Raw genomic sequence first — 18,651 nt, 5'->3', positions numbered from 1 at the left:
AGCACCCTCAGCCCTGCTGGATGTCACATCTACTTGGGTCCTGCTGTCTGTTTCCCTCCTTTTCAGATGAGACCATCTTTCCTATGCCTGTCTGACCTTTGTGTTTCAGAAATCACAGAGCTTATACTGATTTCACAGACTCCTGTCTGGAGGGGAATGCACCAGCCTCATCTACATCTGATTTACATGAGACTAGGCTTTAGAAGTTTGAAGTGGAGCTGGAACAAGCTAAGACTTTGGAGTTAATGGAAAGGAATGATTATATTTCACATTCCAAAAGAGCATTTTAGTTCCAAAAGAACCTTTGAAATGAGGGAGTACAAAGTGCCCTAAGGCTCCATGCTCAACTCTGGCATCAGCAGCCAGTGGGTTTTTTTTTTTTGGGGGGGGGGGGTGGGAGGGAAGAGGAGGGAGGAACTTCTGGAAACTTCAGGAGGGAGTAGGTCACTGGATGGTGGCATGACTTTGAGGGTCCAGCTGGTCTGCTGGTCTGCCACACTAGGAGAGGCCTCTGATGAACAGCACTTCCCTGGGACACCAAACACAGGGCCAGGGACAATGGACTAAGCCTGCTTAAAAGATAAGCAAGTAACTCCTTCCTTAAAGAATTAGAATGTTTCAAAGGCAACTGAGAATTCTGCTACAAGAGAACAAGTCCTATTAAGCAATGAAACTAATTTAAGGAGTTGATCTCATACACACACAGGAGGGTAGAAATAATAAGCAAAAACTATGCCCTTGTACATATGGATGAGAGCAGCACCGGAGAGCATAGTATCTGTGTGGAACCAACTTCTCACAGATAGTGAATGTAACAGAAAAGGGAGTTTCAGGCGCTGGGAGTAGCAACTGTCCTACTTGGGCTTTCCTATTTAGACTTTGTAACCACACACAGTGGTTATTCTTGCTGATCCAGTGCCAAAGATGAGAACGTTGAGAACTGACTGAGCTGGCAGTTGACAGCCTATAAGGTCTAAAGAACTCCCTGCTTTTCCACACCAGGCTAGTGGGTCACAAGCTAAAACCACTGTGGGCAGTAAGCCCTGTAGGTTCTTTCTAATATCTCAAGAAAACACACCTCAAATTTTATGGAGAGCAGCACTTCAAGCCCCAGTGGGTCTTGCTCATTCAACAGCAAGCAAACTGCATGAAGACAAGGAAGCTTCTGATGACTTTCCTTAAACTTATAATGTGTTACAGTTATACAACACCATGCATGGCCTCCCTGACCCCTGGGGGAAAATTATAGCATTGTTCAATCACTGATTGTTCTAGAACTTCAAACTTTAAGAAATCTGTGGGTGCGACTTACTGGAGCCCTTAAACTGTAACCTGTGGCAGGTTCTGGAGAAAGCACAAGTAGCACTCAAGGAAATGATCTGGATCAATATCATGAGTCTGCGGAAGGGCTATCTCAGAATGGTGTTTCCCAGGACAAGGTTCCCATCAACTCCTTAAATTAGTTTCATTGCTTAATAGGACTTGCTCTCTTGTCACCAGCATGAGAGGCACCTGGATGCTCAAAATAAAGGCTTTATTTACTTCTTCCCCGCCACAGTGACTAAACGTACTACTTAATGATTCTCTATGCCACAAGGTTAGGAGTCCTGAAATATAAGTATTTTAAATCTGGTTTTGTGTGCCTGTACCATCTGCCTTTTCCAGCATTTTACGTTCTGACGTTGAGTGCTTTGCAGTGACAGTTGAAGCACTGTAAACTGCCTTCCTCCAAGTCATACGCAGTTTAGGATGGCTGGACAAATCACAAAACTGAGAATCCTTTATAACATCAAAATATTTAAGAAATTTGATAGAAAGCTACTGTCAAACTTGAAGTACACAAGCAGAAAAAAAAAGGTTGGCAGTTGTTTTAAATGTTTTCTTTCTAAATGTTTACTTTGCTCTAAATTTTAAATATTCCTACTGGTTCCTGCTAGTAATCATTACAAATATATTCTTCCAGAAAGAAAAAAAATCTAATTACATACATTCCAAATATGTTATTATTTTCTATGTAAATTATTCTCTGTATATATTGGCTCTAAATCCATGGATCCAATCAGCCAGAAAATTCACAATAAAATGCATCTGCATGAACAGTAATTATTTCTAAACAATTATCATATTACAACAGTTTACACAGTTTAAATTGTATTAGATATTATAAGAAAACCAGAGGTAATTTAATATATATATATATGAAGATATACAAAGTTACATGCAAGTATTTTACCTATGGGCCCTGAGCTGTACATTTTTATATTTGTGTAGGGTCCATGTATATGAAAGATAACTGTTATTTTCTCCATATCCTAACAACTGAAGAATAATTTTATTTTGTCCACACTGGAAAGAATATTTAATCTCCTGAAAATTCTCAATGCAAATTTTGAAGTAGTGACCTTTCTTTCTTTAGTTGCTAGGTCTCAATCTCATTGAGAAGCAAACTGCATGGAGTGGATACTTAGTAACCATTTAACCCTCCAATCATAGGGCAGTGCCTAAAAGACATTGGATGGGTAGATGCTGGATGAAGGAAAGATACCTGATTTGCATTGGGATGTAATTTGCAGTCACTGTCACTGTTATCAACCCCAATAACTTAGGTGTGTAAGTCTTTTTGTTTGTTTTTGTTTTTTTTTGTCTTTGAAGATTAACAAAATGTACATAACAACACACGTGCCTTGTTTGGTTTTTTACACTATTAAAAATGTTTTTCATTTAAAATTGAAATTATTAATGATTTGCTTCTATATGACTACAATACACTAAGTCAAATTTTAATATATTTATAAAAATTCTGGAAAATCTATTGAAAGTGACTCAGTTAAAGCCAACAGCAAAGTTTTCCCTAAATCCTCTGCCTCTGAAACAAATGAAAGGATGAAGTGTGGAGGTTTTGAGAATAGGGTTAATACATCCCAGTGTGTGGGCTCTTCCCATCAGAAGGTTACACTTGCATAGATTGGTACAGCTAACAAATTCTTAAAAGCCTCATACAGATTAAAACAAATTGGAATTGACAAATATGACTACCTTTTCAATGATAAAACCCAGAATTTGCTCTGCTTTTCAAGATTGTTTAAATATCAGCAAAAAAGAATAAAATAAGAGAAGGAACAGATGAAGAAAAAATTCCATGCTGGAAGAAATAATAATAGATTATTAACATTAAAGTGAGTTCATGGTAGTCAACCTTACAATATTTACTAACCACTGGATACAGCACTGACCACACAGACCTGGTAAGGAGATTTATTAACATTTCAGGAACTTTGCTATGAAGTGTTCATGTGTCATTTCACTATACTAATTTCATATTTCATCTAAGCTTGTAAACTGACAGTAATATTCATCATATAATATTAATCATAATCCTAAAAAACCACTACCTACTGTTAAATCTTTACATGATTCTTTAATGTTTCTATGTTATCAAATATCAAAACCATATCTGTCCACAAGTGAAGCTTTACAGTACAAGGCCTTATGATTTTGGTTAAGCAGCAAATACTTATGTTATGCTTTCCATACCCCAGGAACTGCTTAGGCGATTTCCATGTTATAGATAAGAATGCTGAAACAAGAACACTAAGCCACTTCTCTATAGAAGGCTGGTAGTCAGAGACAGGTAAGAGTGTTCTTGCACTCTTATCAACCTCAGACAGAGACATACATCAATGCTGTTTGTTCTCCACAATGGGTAAGAAGGAGCAACATAGACACCCACTTAAGACAGGCACAGTCGCCTGGCTACTCTTTAACCCAGACAGAATTATGTCCAGGCTGAACAGACCTTGAATGCCTGCCACAATGGACCTTAACAACCTAAATGGAGTCATCTGCCTTGATTGCATGTGCAAGTTCCCAAAGGTATTTCGAAGAACAGATCCCTGACCTTGTTTTGCAACAAAATCCAGCTGAAACAAAGGATGAGTCTTTGGGCTTTTGCTATCTAACCGCAGTGTGAGTATTAAACTTGGAGCCTTGATCAGAACCTTGTCTTGGCCTTGTTCTTCTCTCACCCCTCATCTCGCTTCCATTTTCAGGCTCCCCTTTCAGGTAAACACAGTTTATCCATAGCCACTGGATGGCTACACATCTCAGCAACTTGTCAAGATCATATATTCAAAGATAATTTAAAGATCCCATCCAGTCAGTCCAGCTTCAGAGTTCATGTTCTCAGACAATAATTTTCAGCTGCTATGTCCTGTAGCAGGTAAATGGTATAGATTCTAGGACCATGCACTGCATCTCCTACTGTGTACACTTAGTGTTGACATTTTCTCCAACACTCACAAAAAAAAGCAAACCTAAAACTTATTTCTAAAGTAACCAAAACAACAGACTAATTTATATGGAAAAGCAGATTTGGGAAGGAAGTTTCATTAGCTATTTCTGCTTCATGAGATCCCAACAAAACCACTTTTATTTCAGAATTATTACCATAAACCAAACGTGTTTGCCTAAGCAGCTATTCTTTCATGCTAGAGGTACAAATCTAGAGGTGTGTATGTGTGTCTATGTGTGTATGTGTATATACATGAGTGTGCATGTGTATATGTACATTTGTGTGTGCATGTGTGTGCATGTATGTGTGTGCATGTATGTCCTTCTGTACATGTATGTATATGTATGCATATTTGTGTATGTGTATGCATGTGTGTGTACACATGTCTGTTTATCTGTGTGTGTGTATATGCCCATACAGGCACATGTACATTCGTTTGTGTCAGGGAAGCTAAATGAAGACTATTTTCAGGAGATAAAGTGAACTAGAGTGGGGAAAGATTCAGAAGCACATGGTGGGGAAAATACAAGAAAAGGACAGTGCTGTGTGCGTGTGCGACAACAGAGACCACCCTTCTGTACTCTAAAAAACTAAATAACAAACTGAAAAGAATGACGGGCTTAGACACATCCTGAGCAGGGGAACAGCTCAGCCTTTTTAACAGCATAACAGGTTATTGCCTTATCAATAAGAAAATCACAAGCTACACAAGGCTATTTCACTAAGATTCGAAATCTTCCTAGGGAGATTATGTCGAGTGAGATGTGACCGAGCAGAGGAGAAAAAACAAAAATACAACTGAGCGAATTTCACACTGAGCTGGCAAGAAGATAGTTATACAATATTTATGAATAAAATAATTTATTCAAGCAGCAGGGGGCACTAGTGCACCTCTCTTACAGTGTACTTTCTGAACATGGAATGGCTTGAGCTGTCCATACAGGATGTGTATTATTTTTCTCCTTTGCATGGGACTTAATTTTTAAAATAACACTGCATGGTTTGAATGTTTAAATATTGATGATTTAATATCATTAAATAATATTCTGACAGATGTTTAAAACTTAGCTTTCAAGTGTAAGCAATAACTGTATCTTAGCAAATTTATTAAAAATAAATAACCAAATCATATAACTACTGCATCTATGCATACCCAGGGACAAACTCTGTTGAAAGACTATCACTTAGCATCGTTTTTTGGTTTTTTTTTTTAAGATTTCTTTTTTTTAATTTTTTTAATTTTCTATATTCTTTGTTTACATTCCAAATGATTTCCCCTTTCCCAGTTCCCCCCTCCCCATATGTCCCATAAGCCTTTTCAATTGAATATTTGAAGGGTTACAAATTTAAAAGACCCCAACTTCTTTAGATTTATTGGATTTGGGGGTTTTTGTTTATTTGTTTTGTTTTGTTTTTTTGTTTTGTTTTCTTATATGTATGTGTATCCCAGAAAAGGTTGGGATGAAAGAATGAAAAGCTCTAATAAAAGGTCTGGAGGGTGGGCCAAGGGAGTGGGAGAAAGCGAGGGAAAGAGAGAGCTTGGGAGATACCTCCGTCCATGCTCTGCACCCTTCAAACTATGATCAAGATCCTTTTAGCATTCCAAGGCCAAGGCAGTCACAGCCTAACAGCGACTTCTCATCTACAACACCCATCAAACGCTTCAGTCTGAGCTAAAGGCTAGCAGCTGCTCATCTTTCCAGCTTCATGGCTTGATCAGCCCCTCCCACTCCTACCCCCCACCCCCACCCCCCACCTCCTACCCCTACCCCCACCCCCCTTTAACCCTGAGTGCCAAAAGGTTCTGTGGACACACCTCCCTCGGGGACTTAGAGCATGCTGCTGCAGCTGAAGGCCTCCTTGCTCTTTGTCCTGCACTGCCTTCTCTGCTTAGTTCCTGAGAAGAGCCTTCTCCCTGCAGACAGGCCCAGCCTTCTGCCAATCTCCCACTCTTACCATGCCCTATACGTGTCCTTTGCCAATTCTACAGATAATAATTGAACACTTCTTTGATTGACTAATATCTAATATTTTTATGATTTGTAAAAATTAAATATTCAACATTAAAGCAGAAAATTAAATTATTGATATTCATTATAATGGGTTTATAATTATAAAAAACTATGATTATGATGATATGGTATTAATAAAACAGTGAATGATAAATCTTGGAAACTTCACAAACACAGATATCATTCTTTTGTTTGTTTTCAAATTTCCAGTGCCTATAATAGGACCTCTGGGGGCACAATCTCCTCAGGCTGCCATGCTAAAACTCCATAAACAGAAGGACCTAAACAACAGAAATATACTTTTGTACTGTTTTAGAGGCTAAGTCTTCAAGGCCAGGCATGCTGTCTGGCTCTGGTGAGGGTGCTCTGTATCGTACAGACCTTTTCCTTTGGCCCTCACAGTCTCACTTGCCTTATAGCTGCAGTTCTGCTCTTATCCCTATGACTTACTTCCCCTTAATTATCTAGAAGCCTCACCTCCAGATACAGTACCATCACAGCATCAACATGCAAACCTGAGAAGCCTACAATTTAGCCAGATTGACTGGATGGAATTCCTAATGCCGAGGTGTTCTATGTGACCTTGACAAGGTAAACATTATTTAGTTTTGCTGATACCATGAGTATAGATTTGACAGCTGTCAGTGTGTGTACAGAGCAAGAGAGAATGAGGCCCAGAATGCCTATCAGTTCAATGCGAAAAATGTGAGATCACAGACAGAAGAAAAAGAGTGCTGAGAAAGGCAGATGTGACATCCAGGATGGACCATTAGTGGAAATGAAGGGAGAAGCAGCCTGACTCTGAAAAGGGCACTGTTGATTAGTAATACGTGTGGTAGGGGGAGCTAGGTGACCTGACATGGCCTTCAGTGTGCACTCGACATCACAGAACTCCAGAGGACGCTGTTGTGTGGAAGCTGCCTCCTCTATTTGTGCAGAGATGGCATCCCTCAGTGGGAGCAACAGCTGTGTGTTGGTTTTAACTAAGATATTGTGCTGTCAGTGTTTACTGCAGCTGGGGCAGTTATAGGGGCAGGTGTCAGGTTTGCTGGGGCTTAGGAAAGAGAACCAAGGACTACTCCAGGGCTCACTTCAGAACTATTTAATGAATAGATGGTTTGACTCTTCTTCCATCACCGTCTGTGCTAATGCAGGGACTACCATCTTCACAACCAACAGCTCTTTGTTTTGATGACGGTTGGGTCACGTGGCTCCTTTACCTTTTTGATGGTCTGTTCATATTCTTTCTGGCCTGATTATCTAGGTGGTATCTTTTGTTCATAATCTTAAAATGTTTTATAATTTACTTATTACTTTTGAATATTTTGTGTTTCTCCAGTAGCAGCATAACCAGGTAATATTTTAGTATATGTAAAGTTAACATATGCTTAATTATTATATAAATATATTTTATTCTATAAGATAGTTTCAATTCTTTATATTTTTTTAAATAATGAATATATATTATACTAATAATACACAGAGAGGAAAGGCAGACCGGAAGCTGCTGGGCACAGTGGCGGGAAAAATGGGCATGACAAACTTCTGGGTCTCAGTTCCTAAACTGTTTGGTGGTGGTATTTGAATAATTGAATTGAAAGCACTGAATACTACTAGATGACATTCTTAAGATGAGTAGATTTTACAGTTCACAAATTGCATTTTTGAACTCTCTAAAAATCCATATATACACGTATGTCTATATATTTTCACAGTCTCTTTTCTAGGAAGCCTTCCTGCCCAGGCACTGGTGAGGCTCCAGTGCAGGCACCGGTCTGCCCCCACTCCTAGCACGACACTAGTGAGAGTAGGCTACACGGGCCTGTTGTAAACCTTAGAGGTCCAGCGCATTAGAGCCTGGTCTTCACTGGGCATCACTCCCTTCCACATCGGGTCCTGGTGTGTCCCAGACCTGTCTGGGCTCACTGCCTAGGCACACTGTGGACTGGAGCAAGATCATTTACCCCTGGTGCCTCAGTCTCCTTACACTTAAGGCAGAGGTTACAGATGATCTTCCTCAGAGGGCTACTCTGAAGAATAAATGATGGGAATACAAATAATGTAAATATAAACAATTTGACTATTGAATGTCTCTGAATCGATAAGCAATGGAAAGGTAACCCCCATCATTAGTTGCCAGAAATATACAAAGCTGATATTAACGATATGGTACTGTTCTTCAGCCTAAATGGACAGTAGGAAAAACATGAAAGTAGGAGAGCAACTGGAATCATCATACAACTATTGGAATGCCCACTTAGGAAGACTACTAGAAATTTCTTTAAAACTTAATATATATCTTCCATGTGACTAAGATACTCATCTCCAAATACATCCCAGAAATGACAAAATAAGAGAGAGGGCTTTACACAAATTTCCACAGCCTAAGATCATGATAAGCACAGATCACTGGAAACGAGTAAGAACTGAGGTCCCTCAGCAGGAAACAGTGGTAACCACCACACTCATAAATGACATAGAATTCGGCAAACCATGCACATGGTGTATAAGTGAAACTATAAAATCTGACTCTGGGGCAAATACAAGGCACCAATGCAAAAGGAATACACGTGATTTTATTTCATTTGAAAGAAGACAAGGATAGATGACACCAGCATACAGAGACAGAGCTCTGCAGTGGGGTACCCTGGAGTGGGAGAACCTTGCCTGAAAGAGGACAAAACAGACTTCTCAGGTCATAGGAATGTTGTATATCCAGAACTGATTCATATTAGAATTAATTAAATTTATCAAGCTGTAAGCAAGTTTTTTATTCTATACAAATTATATCCAATAAAACTTTTCATGTTCACATGAAAAGTTTCAGGTTTTCGTCCACTGAAGTGTACCAGATCTTAAAAGGTATTTGCCATGTGTCTGGGAGTGTCAGAGTAGGTGTGCACTTATAGGTGTGCCTCCAGTGTGTGTGCAGCCTGAAACTCCTGAAGTCAGCAAAACTCACCTCAACCACTTGAGTCTCAAGAGGACTCATGAAGCAACCAGAACTTGCAATGCATTTTCTACATCTCCAGCAATGAAGGGCGCCTACTTGCTCCTCAGGACTCTGTGTAGTTGCTGACTCTTCTCTTCTTTTCATCTGTGGGAATGAGGAGGATTGTTAGAATGATAAGCTGCATCAGAGAGGCTTGATTTCCAAACCCTTACAGTGGCAGTGACATGTAGAGATATAAGAAGCATCTCTTACTGTGGTGCTAGAGACCTAGCTCCTGTGCTGTGTCCTGACCAAATACCTGTGTCTGTGTTTGTACCTGTGTCTGCTCTGTGACACAGCCAGCTGCAGGCTCCATGGCAGGATGAAACCCATGCAGGAAATGTCAACATCCCCAACACTGATAGAGGCATTTTGGGTAATAACCCAAACCTATAAAAATTTGGTCCTGTGAGTCAAAGTTCCTTAGTCTTCCATAGATAAATTCCTTTCCCAGAGCACTTGATTGGACATGCTGTTTTCTGTAGTCTAGACACAACATGCTTTTCACACACTGCACATTATGAGTGTAAGCTGTAGTGTTTTGTGAAGTCCCAAAGTGATGCTGCGGAGAGATGAGTGGGCCTGGGAGCCTGGAGCTATGTTTTATGGAATCCCAGCACAGGTCACGGACGGGCCCCACCTTGTGGAAGAGCCCCGCTGCAGCTTTTGGGATGACCTCAGCAGTGTGCTTTGTGAGATGACACAAGTACCTATCTGCTAGTGACTGTGTCCTAGGCAAGGACCACTTCATAAAATGTCTGACATAGAAACTTCTATTCAATTCTGATTATGATAACACATTATACAGTGATTACAAGCTTATTTTATTTCTAGAATGCTCTGTCTCTCATTATGGATTTTATTTTTTAAAGGCCAGATCTCAAGGGAAAATCTATGAAGCCATTGCGGTGCTTTTAAGAATCACAAGAGGATTGTTAGAGGGGATAGCTGCCAATCCTGAAGACTGATTTGATCCAGCGACCTACATGGTAGGAGAGAACCAACTCCTGCAGGTTGTGCTCTGTCACCCACAAAAATGCTGTGGCAGGTGCATCCTCCCTTTATACACATGAGATAAGTAAATAAATAAATAAATGCAACTACTTTTCCAAAAAGAATCATGGCAAAGAAGTATAAATATTGTTCATTTTGATTTTCATTTTTTGTGGTGTTGTTTTATGGCTTTTTTTGTTTTTAGTTTCTTTCTTTTTTTTTTTGTTTTTGTTTCTGAAAAAGACCAAAAATTGAATATAAAATTGGGTGAGTATGGAAGCAGGAAGGTCTGGAATGAAATGGGATATAAACAAAATGGTCAAAAGAGATTGTCTAAAATTTTCAATAGAAAGTATAACAATAGTGTATTGAAATGTACATGAAGGGTTAAAATTTAAGTATACACATATTACTTTTTGGTTAAATGTAAGTGTACTTTTTAACTTTTCGTTGATTCTTTGTGAGTTTCACATCATGCACCGAGTCCTCATCTCCCCATCCCCTCACACCTGCCCTTTGCTCTTGCATCCTCTCCCCCAAAATAAAACACACAGCATACAACCCCAAAAGAGAGCATAGAAAAACATCTCAGCATAGAAGCTGTGGTATGTCAGTGTGTCCCACAGTTTGTCCCTCTGTCCACCCATCTTCACTTGCAAATGTTCATGCAGTGAGTCCCTGGTCTGGATCAATCAAGGCCTCTAACATCTGTGACGCCATCACTGGATCCTCACAGGGACTCTTTCTGGTTTTCCTGTTGTTGGTCTGTCATGCAGATCCTGCAGCGTTGGATCAGCAAAGCTAGCCCTTTCACCCATCCCACCCATTTGCAGATGGATGATATAGAGCCCTGGATCTGGGCCTGGGTGGTACGGAGGTGGTCAGCATGCTGGTTTTCCTTTATGTGCACCACCAGGATGAGCTCTTCAGCACTGCTCTGGCTAGGCCACCCAATGCTAGCGTGGGCAGGATGCAGGGTCAGCTCTGCTCCCATGCCCACCAGGCCGGCTCATCTGCGCCCATGCCTCCAGAGTCAGCTCTAATGCACTGCCCAGTCAAAAGTCGGGGCCCAATTGCCCACATGCCGTAGCCTGCGAGGGGGCTGGCCGGCTCTCCTGTCCTCACATCATTAGGCAAGCTCTCCTGTGCCTTTGCCAGCAGGGTGGCTTCACTGTGTTGCCCAGGTGAGGTACAGGGGCTGTTCTCCTGAGTGCTCTGGTCAGGGAGGGGCAAGGTGTCTCTTTGCCCATTGCCAGAGGCTTACTTTACATGTCGATGAACAGAAAATCAAGGCTCACCAAATCAACTAAGCAGGGCTTAACTGGGCTCACGGAGATTCAGGTAGCCAGCATAGGCCTGCATGAGTCTGCACTGGGTCCTCTGTGTATATGTTACGGCTATTACCTTGTTCTATGTCTGGGAATCCTGACAGTGGGAGTAGGTATTTCTCTGACCCCTTGCCTGCTCTTGGGACTCTTTTTCTCCAGTTGGCTGCCTTGTCCAGCCTCAGTAAGGACTCTTGCCTTATCTTATTGTATCTTGTTGTGTTTGGCAATTTGTCTATTGGTTTCTCAGATGCCTGCTTTTCTGAAAACGAAACTGATGGGGAGTAATTTTGGGAGAGGGGGTAGGTCTGGCTGGTGGGGAGTTGGGAGAACTGGAGGGAGGGGAAACTGTGATTGATATTTATTGTATGACAACCTATTTTCAATTTTTAAAAAAAGAAAATGAATAAAGTGGTGGTGGTCTTTATCAGACTGCAGTGACTTTGAAATCCACTCAGTGGAACAGTTTACTACACCCAGTGATAATGCAAACTGAGTTCAGAATAGCTCCATCAATTGTGAGTCTGTTTTTAAAACTTGAGATTTTCCCATTAATGCTTTTAGAGCTATTTTACAGTATTTACTGAAAGATTAACATATACTGGACTCAGAAGCAGATGGAGGGTTTGAGGACAGTATAAGCCACACAGTGAGTGCTAGACCAGCCTGGGCAATGTAGAGAGATACTGCTTTCAAAGGCAATGAAGACAACTACAACAAAAGGCACCCCTGGCTGGCAGACTCAACAGCCCTCTGCTGGTTAAGCCCTCTCTGGTCTTCCAGCTGTTAGGCCTTATTCTGCCTCCATCAACTGACTCAGCTTCAGAACCCATAATAGCCATGGATCACTTTACTGAAAACGCCAGCGACAAAGACTGTGATCTGTAAAAGCTCCCCCATCTTGTTTCTGCATTGTTGGAGTAATTCCCACCTTGTGTAACTCCCCAAGTGCTTCTCTTTCCCCTCGATATCCTTAACCTCCTACAGCTCCAACTCCTCTACCCTATGATTCTCAGGAAGTCTCACACCAGTCTCACCTGTGAAAGTATCCACATATGCTTATGTGTCCTAAAACCTGGATACTCGGATAGTTGCCCATGTCTTAATTTGTAGTGACATACATATAAAGGTAAATAGGAAATTTCAGTAAGTCCTCAGTGACAACTACTGAAGACTACATTTAAATCTACACATCTAGTTTTGATCTTGTTCCAAAGATCTAGGCTAGTATTTTCAATGTCCAGATGTCAAATGAACATCTTTTTAAGAGTCTGCTCTGGGAGAGATGTTTATCCTGGCAGGTCATTAAGAATGAATACGGGAAAATCTATAGATAGCTACTTAATCAGATGTGGTTACATAGTACTTGAAATGTAGCCAATCCAGATTGTATAAAAACATATAATAGATTCTGAAGACTTGATAAAAATAATGAGAAATATATTTTTAAAATGTATGTTACCTATTTAATCAAAATTTAATATACTAGTAGAGCATTTTTTAAAGTTAATTTAACCTGATTTTTCCCCAATATTTGGAATGCATGATTGGGTATGTAGTATATACAGAGTAGTATGTGTACATGTTCATATGTGTGTGAACATGTAGAGGCCACAGGTCAACATTGGGTGTCTGTCTGTATTGCTCTTTGCCTAACTTTTTAAGGCAGTATTTATCATGTGCATATGTGGGTACCAAAGCACATATTCCAGTCAAAGACAAACTTTATATTGTCAGTTCTCTCATTATATCATTGGCTTTAAGGCATTTAACTCAAGCTGTCAGTCTTAGAGAGAGATGTCCTCTACCTAATGAAACATCTTACCTGCCCCTTGCCTTATTGTGTTGAGACAGTATCTCTCTCTGAGCGTGGAGCTCACTGACTGGGTAGACTGACTAGACAGAAAGACCCCCAGGATGCTCTTTGCCTCCATCTCCTCAGGGCTAGATTACAAGCATATACTACTATGTCTGGCCTTCTACATGAGTGCTGGGGATCCAGACTCAAGTCCCCACATTTGCGTGGTGAGCAGTTCAGCAGAAATGAAGCATTTCTCCCAGAATGTTCTTTTGCTACTTTAATGTGGCTTCGCTGACATGCCTGGGAACACTATTGTATCTCTCACCCCAGGATTTTGAAGAGCTGGCTCTTTCCTCATCACTGAGATGTCAGGGTCATCTCCTCAGCTGTGATGTAAGCAGAGTGTATTAGACTGTACATCACTGTGCCACAACCAAAGAGATTCTGAGGCTTCTAGGTAATATGTAGAAAGCTGAGTACTTAATATGCTCAGTAGAAAATCTGTTACAGGCTAAAGACACTGGCAGCAGCAGTGAAAGAGAATGAACCCTACAGGCTCAGAGATTTCAATGCTTGCTTCCTCGTTGGGGGACTGTCTAGGCAGGGTTAGGAGGTACTGCCTTGTTGGAGGAAGTGTACCTCTGGGGCTGGGCTTTCAGGTTTCAAGAGTCCATGCCAAGCCCAATCTCCTTCTCCGCAGTCTCTGTCCCCTCTTGTGGATGAGATTTAAGTTCTCGCCTACTGCTCCAGTGCTGTGGATGTCTGAGGATGTCTTTTCCTGCCACGATGAAATTCATCCTCTGCAACTGTAAGAAAGCTCCCATTTAAGTGCTTTCTGTTATAACTTGTCCTGGTGTCTCTTCATAGCAATAGAATGGCTAGGCCCTACTATGTGTAAAATAAGAGCCAAACGAACCCCAACTGCAACAGGCTCTCTTGGCAGCACAAAGGTTCCTTTCAACAGAAATCTTTAGTGTCTGTGACTGGTCATGTGGAACCTATCTATACATGTGATAAGGTTACAAGAAGTTAAACATAGCGGTCAAGATATGATAACGAGGATGGTGCACCTATTTCCATCCTTTGGCCTGTGAGCCACGTGGAGCCAAGTATGGCTGCAAATGAGGGTCAACACAAAATCACAAACCTAAACATTCTGAGACTATTTTCAGAAGTTGTGGTTTGTTTTGGTTTTGGGTTTTTGTAACTGGCTTACACAGCTCTACTGTATACTTTGAAGATGATCATGTCACAATGTTCAAAGGCTGAATACAACTCTCCTAGCAGTACATTTGCCAATAGTTCCTTGGTTAGGACTTCTTGTCTACCTCTCCTCTCTCTGAATCTACAATCTGCAATTTATTTATTTTGTTTGTTTTGTTTTGTTTTGTTTTTCAAAACAAGGTTTCTCTGTATAGCCCTGGATGTCCCGGAACTCTCTTTGTAGACCAGCCTGGCCTCGGACTCAGAAATCCACCTGCCTCTGCCTCCCAAGTGCTGGGATTAAAGGCGTGCACCACCACTGCCCAGCTAAAGCTGCAATTTAAAATTACCTTTAAATATTAAAAATCACTGCAAAAACTATACAGTCAAATATAGTCATCATTTTTTCATCAATTAGCTCTTTTGACACAGCTATGTAATTCTCTCTTACTGTCCTTCCCATAATTTCAGCTACATGGTTTTTTGAATACAGATACCTGCATAGTTCCCTAGAAACAGCACTTTATAACTCCTGTTTTCCTGCTGCAGCATTTTCCTTCCCTGTGGCTTCCTTGAGCTAACAATTCTGATCCTTTAAGGATGAGGTCAGTTTTAAATATAGCAGGCAGACTCTAGGGGTATTCAGTTCCTCTTCTTTCTGTGCATATCTCCACAGAAGCAGTCAAGTGGTATCATTCTTATTCCTGGTTTTCTTACCAGTTCAATTTACTAACAGGCATACTCAGCTCATGCCGCAGTCACATAATCGCAGTATCTGACCCTAGGAAAGGAAGAATTTACTGACATCAGACAAACAATACACAGATGACAGCTTCTCGCATTCCCTTTATCTTTTCATGGAACCAGCTCATCTGTCCGATCAATAGGATAAGCACACTGATCTGGTGTCCTTAGAAGAAGCCCATATTTAGGTTTGACCTCCGTCCCCCACGTGTCCCAGATCTACACCCCCCTTCCTTACTCACTTAGCTTTGTGTGTGCTTTCTTTTGCTATTTCTCCATCCTGCCCCATTGGTGCTGCCAATATGCCTTTGTATGTGTGGCCTTCCTCTGAAGTGTGCATATCAGGGACCGCCCCTCTCCCACAGCTATCCGTCAGTTGCCTATAGCTCCGCTGATAGGGGCAGAAACTCATGTCTACCTCACCTTTCCAGGCTGGAGTTTGTCTGGCTTGGGCTTGTGCATGCTGGGGTCACAAATGCTGTGGATTCATATGTACAATGGCCCTACTATGTCTGGAAACCACTAACTCTTCCCTTGGTGTCATCCACCAGCCCTGGCTGTTACAATCTCTTTCACTTCTCTCTTCCATAATGATTCCTTAGGAATAAGGATCTCATATAAGTCCCATTTAAGGCTGACCATTCCATGGTCTCCAATTCTTCTCAATTTGATCAGTTTTTAATCTTCTACTGAAAAAAAAAAAAACTTCTCTGGTGAAGATTAAGAGATACATGGCTCCTTACATTTCTGTTTCCACAGTTTAATTATTAATTATGTTTGATCAGTGGGTGGGAAGAATTAAACCAAAGTTCTTCAGCTATGGAGAAGTGGGGCATAAGAGAAAGTGTGTTTATACTTATCTGAACTTGAAAGGGGAAGCAGCAGATGGTTATCTGCTAGCAATCTGTTTATAAAAGTGAGATGGCTTCTGGCCAGTAACATGTTAAAAGGAAGGATGAGACGCTGAAGCCCAACTTATTAACAAAGTGGGTAGTCTTTGAACATCTGAACAACTTAGGTATTGGACACAAAGCCAAATCTACCTCCAGCTCAGCACCTGAGACACTACTGTACTGGCTTAAGCAAGTCAGGGAACTATGTCTAAAGATTGTGGGTAGCAGTCCACACAGCCTTATGGTTTTCTTAAAACACAGAACCCATACTCACACATACACTGGCACCTGTTTCTGTCACTGCCTGTCCTGGTCCTGCTCTAATGGTTGATGCTTCTTGAATGCATTTCCCATTTGGGAAATATTGTTCCAAGAGTTACAGCTCTCAAATTCTGAACATGCCAGTGGCATAATACTGAAAACTTCCACTTGGGAAAATTGCCATCAACCTCAGTGAGAATACTTTTTAATTACAGGACAACAGTTAAGCTCGAAAGGTCACAGCGATGAATCCAATTGTCCAAAATTCTCATTTTTAACTTCAAATTTTGTGACATGTAACAAGTATGAAAAATGCTCATGTGTGAACACATGCAGCCTGCCAGTCATTTTAATAAACATGTTTCAGAATGGGCAGGCTGTACAGCGGCTGTCACCCACAGCACAGGGCTTTTCTTCAGCAGTCTGGTCAGCTTCCAGTAGAATGCAAAGGGGCTTTGCAAGTTCTTCCTCCCTTCTTTGCCACAAAAATATTTAGGATTAAAGATAAAAATGAAACCAGAAGTAAGCCGTAACTGGCTGAACGCCTGGGGCGGTGGAGAGTGCAAAGACTATGGCAAACCTGTGGTTCTATTTACCAACCTCTGACTTTGTCTCTCTAGAGAGAACGCAGTGGTGCAATGGCAAACCACGCCTTAATATTACCTCATTTCTTAAACGGGTCTTAGCAATACAACTCGAGAACTGATACTTAACACAAAGTAGATCTCCCTAAAACGTTGCCTATGCAAATTCCCTTGCCTGATTATATCCTTCAAAATGTTTAAGGAGGACAAATAAGTCCCTGTAAAAAACATTAGGAACAGCTTAGGCTGTAATTTTCTGTAACAGTGAGCACTGCAATTACAAGCCCCATGAAGAAGCCGAATTCTTTGTCTACCTCTGACTATTATTTCTCTCTGTGGAAAAAAACGTCAACATAGGCTCAGGTATAATTCCATATGAAGAAATTCGGGATTTCCTTATTATCAATATATTTCTTTAAAACTAAGACTGAAATCAAGTGACGTGAAGCTGCTAAATATGTGAAAAAATTGAAGGCACAGCAACTTAAAAGGTAAAATGGTTACGTGATTCATTCAGTTCAGAATACTGCAGAGCAACACCGGTTCTATTTTTTCCTTGTTGGATTTTGAGGGTTTTCTGTCATTCTTTGTTTTGCTGTCAAACTCATGCTGGTTTTGAACTTCTGGACTCAAACAAGCTTCCTGCCTTACTCTCCAATATAACCAGGACTAAAAATGCACACAACCATGGCTGACCGATTTTTATTTTTAAACAGATCAATACATTTATCTTTGATTACAAAGGCATTTTCTTTGTGGGCCTTATTCTGAGGCTATTCCATCCCCTGAAAGCTGTATGATTGGAAAGTCTCTATGAAATGGGAGAAACTATATACTCTGTAGATATTAAGAAGTATCACTTTTTAATGCTAGTGAAATCTCAGTATATGGGATGCGTGAATTTAAGAAGCAGTCCACCACTGCTTTGCAAACACAGCCTTCTGAGCCAGTGGCTGCTTTCTGGACAGAACATCATACATGATAATTCTGTTGGGAAGGGGCTATACCTATGTGGTCATTTTGTAAAATCAGTAAGATGTCAACCCACTCTCATGCTCTTGAACCCCGGGGTCTGTTTTTACCACAGAAGAACTGCAGCGCAGAGCACCCCAACCTAAGTAATTCACAACAAACAATTAACAAAACTGCAGGTGACCTACTGGGTAGAACTGGAGGTAACTTCTTAGTTATATCTAGGCTCCATTGGACTTTATGGCTCCTGCTTAGTCCAATAGATAGTTTAGCACATGAATTATTTAGTGCACGCTGGCTTGTTATCTAAGCTCCCCTTCACATTGGCTTCCACTAAGTCAAAGACACCAAATACGTCTGCACAGACAGGAGAACGAACTGGGCTATTTCCACACTACCAGTTTTGCAATTCTAGGCACAGGAGCTGCAATGACTAAAGCCTTTAATTTATTAACTCCGCAAGTGTCTAAATCTGGAATTACAGCCACCTTAATCTTCTTTAGTAACTGTTGGCCTTAATCACTTCTGGGTTTGAAACTGATGAAGTCAGTCTTAAGGGTTCTTGGATATTCACAGTCAA

General features: G+C 40.8%; 1 protein-coding gene across 2 annotated transcripts in view; it reads right to left on the bottom strand.

The window, feature by feature from the left end:
- Rnf180 (ring finger protein 180) overlaps positions 1-18,651 on the bottom strand; it is a 175,338-nt gene that overhangs the window by 144,818 nt on the left and 11,869 nt on the right. For both annotated transcript variants that reach the window (XM_052159960.1, XM_052159959.1), the window contains exon 2: positions 9,266-9,400. In XM_052159960.1, coding sequence (XP_052015920.1) covers positions 9,266-9,400 — 135 coding nt within the window. The remainder of the gene's footprint in view (positions 1-9,265; positions 9,401-18,651) is intronic.

Source organism: Apodemus sylvaticus, chromosome 16 (genome assembly GCF_947179515.1).
Source record: "Apodemus sylvaticus chromosome 16, mApoSyl1.1, whole genome shotgun sequence".
NCBI lineage: Eukaryota > Metazoa > Chordata > Mammalia > Rodentia > Muridae > Apodemus > Apodemus sylvaticus.
Note: the sequence above shows the minus strand (reverse complement) of the source record. Positions and strands in the feature narration are given on the sequence as shown.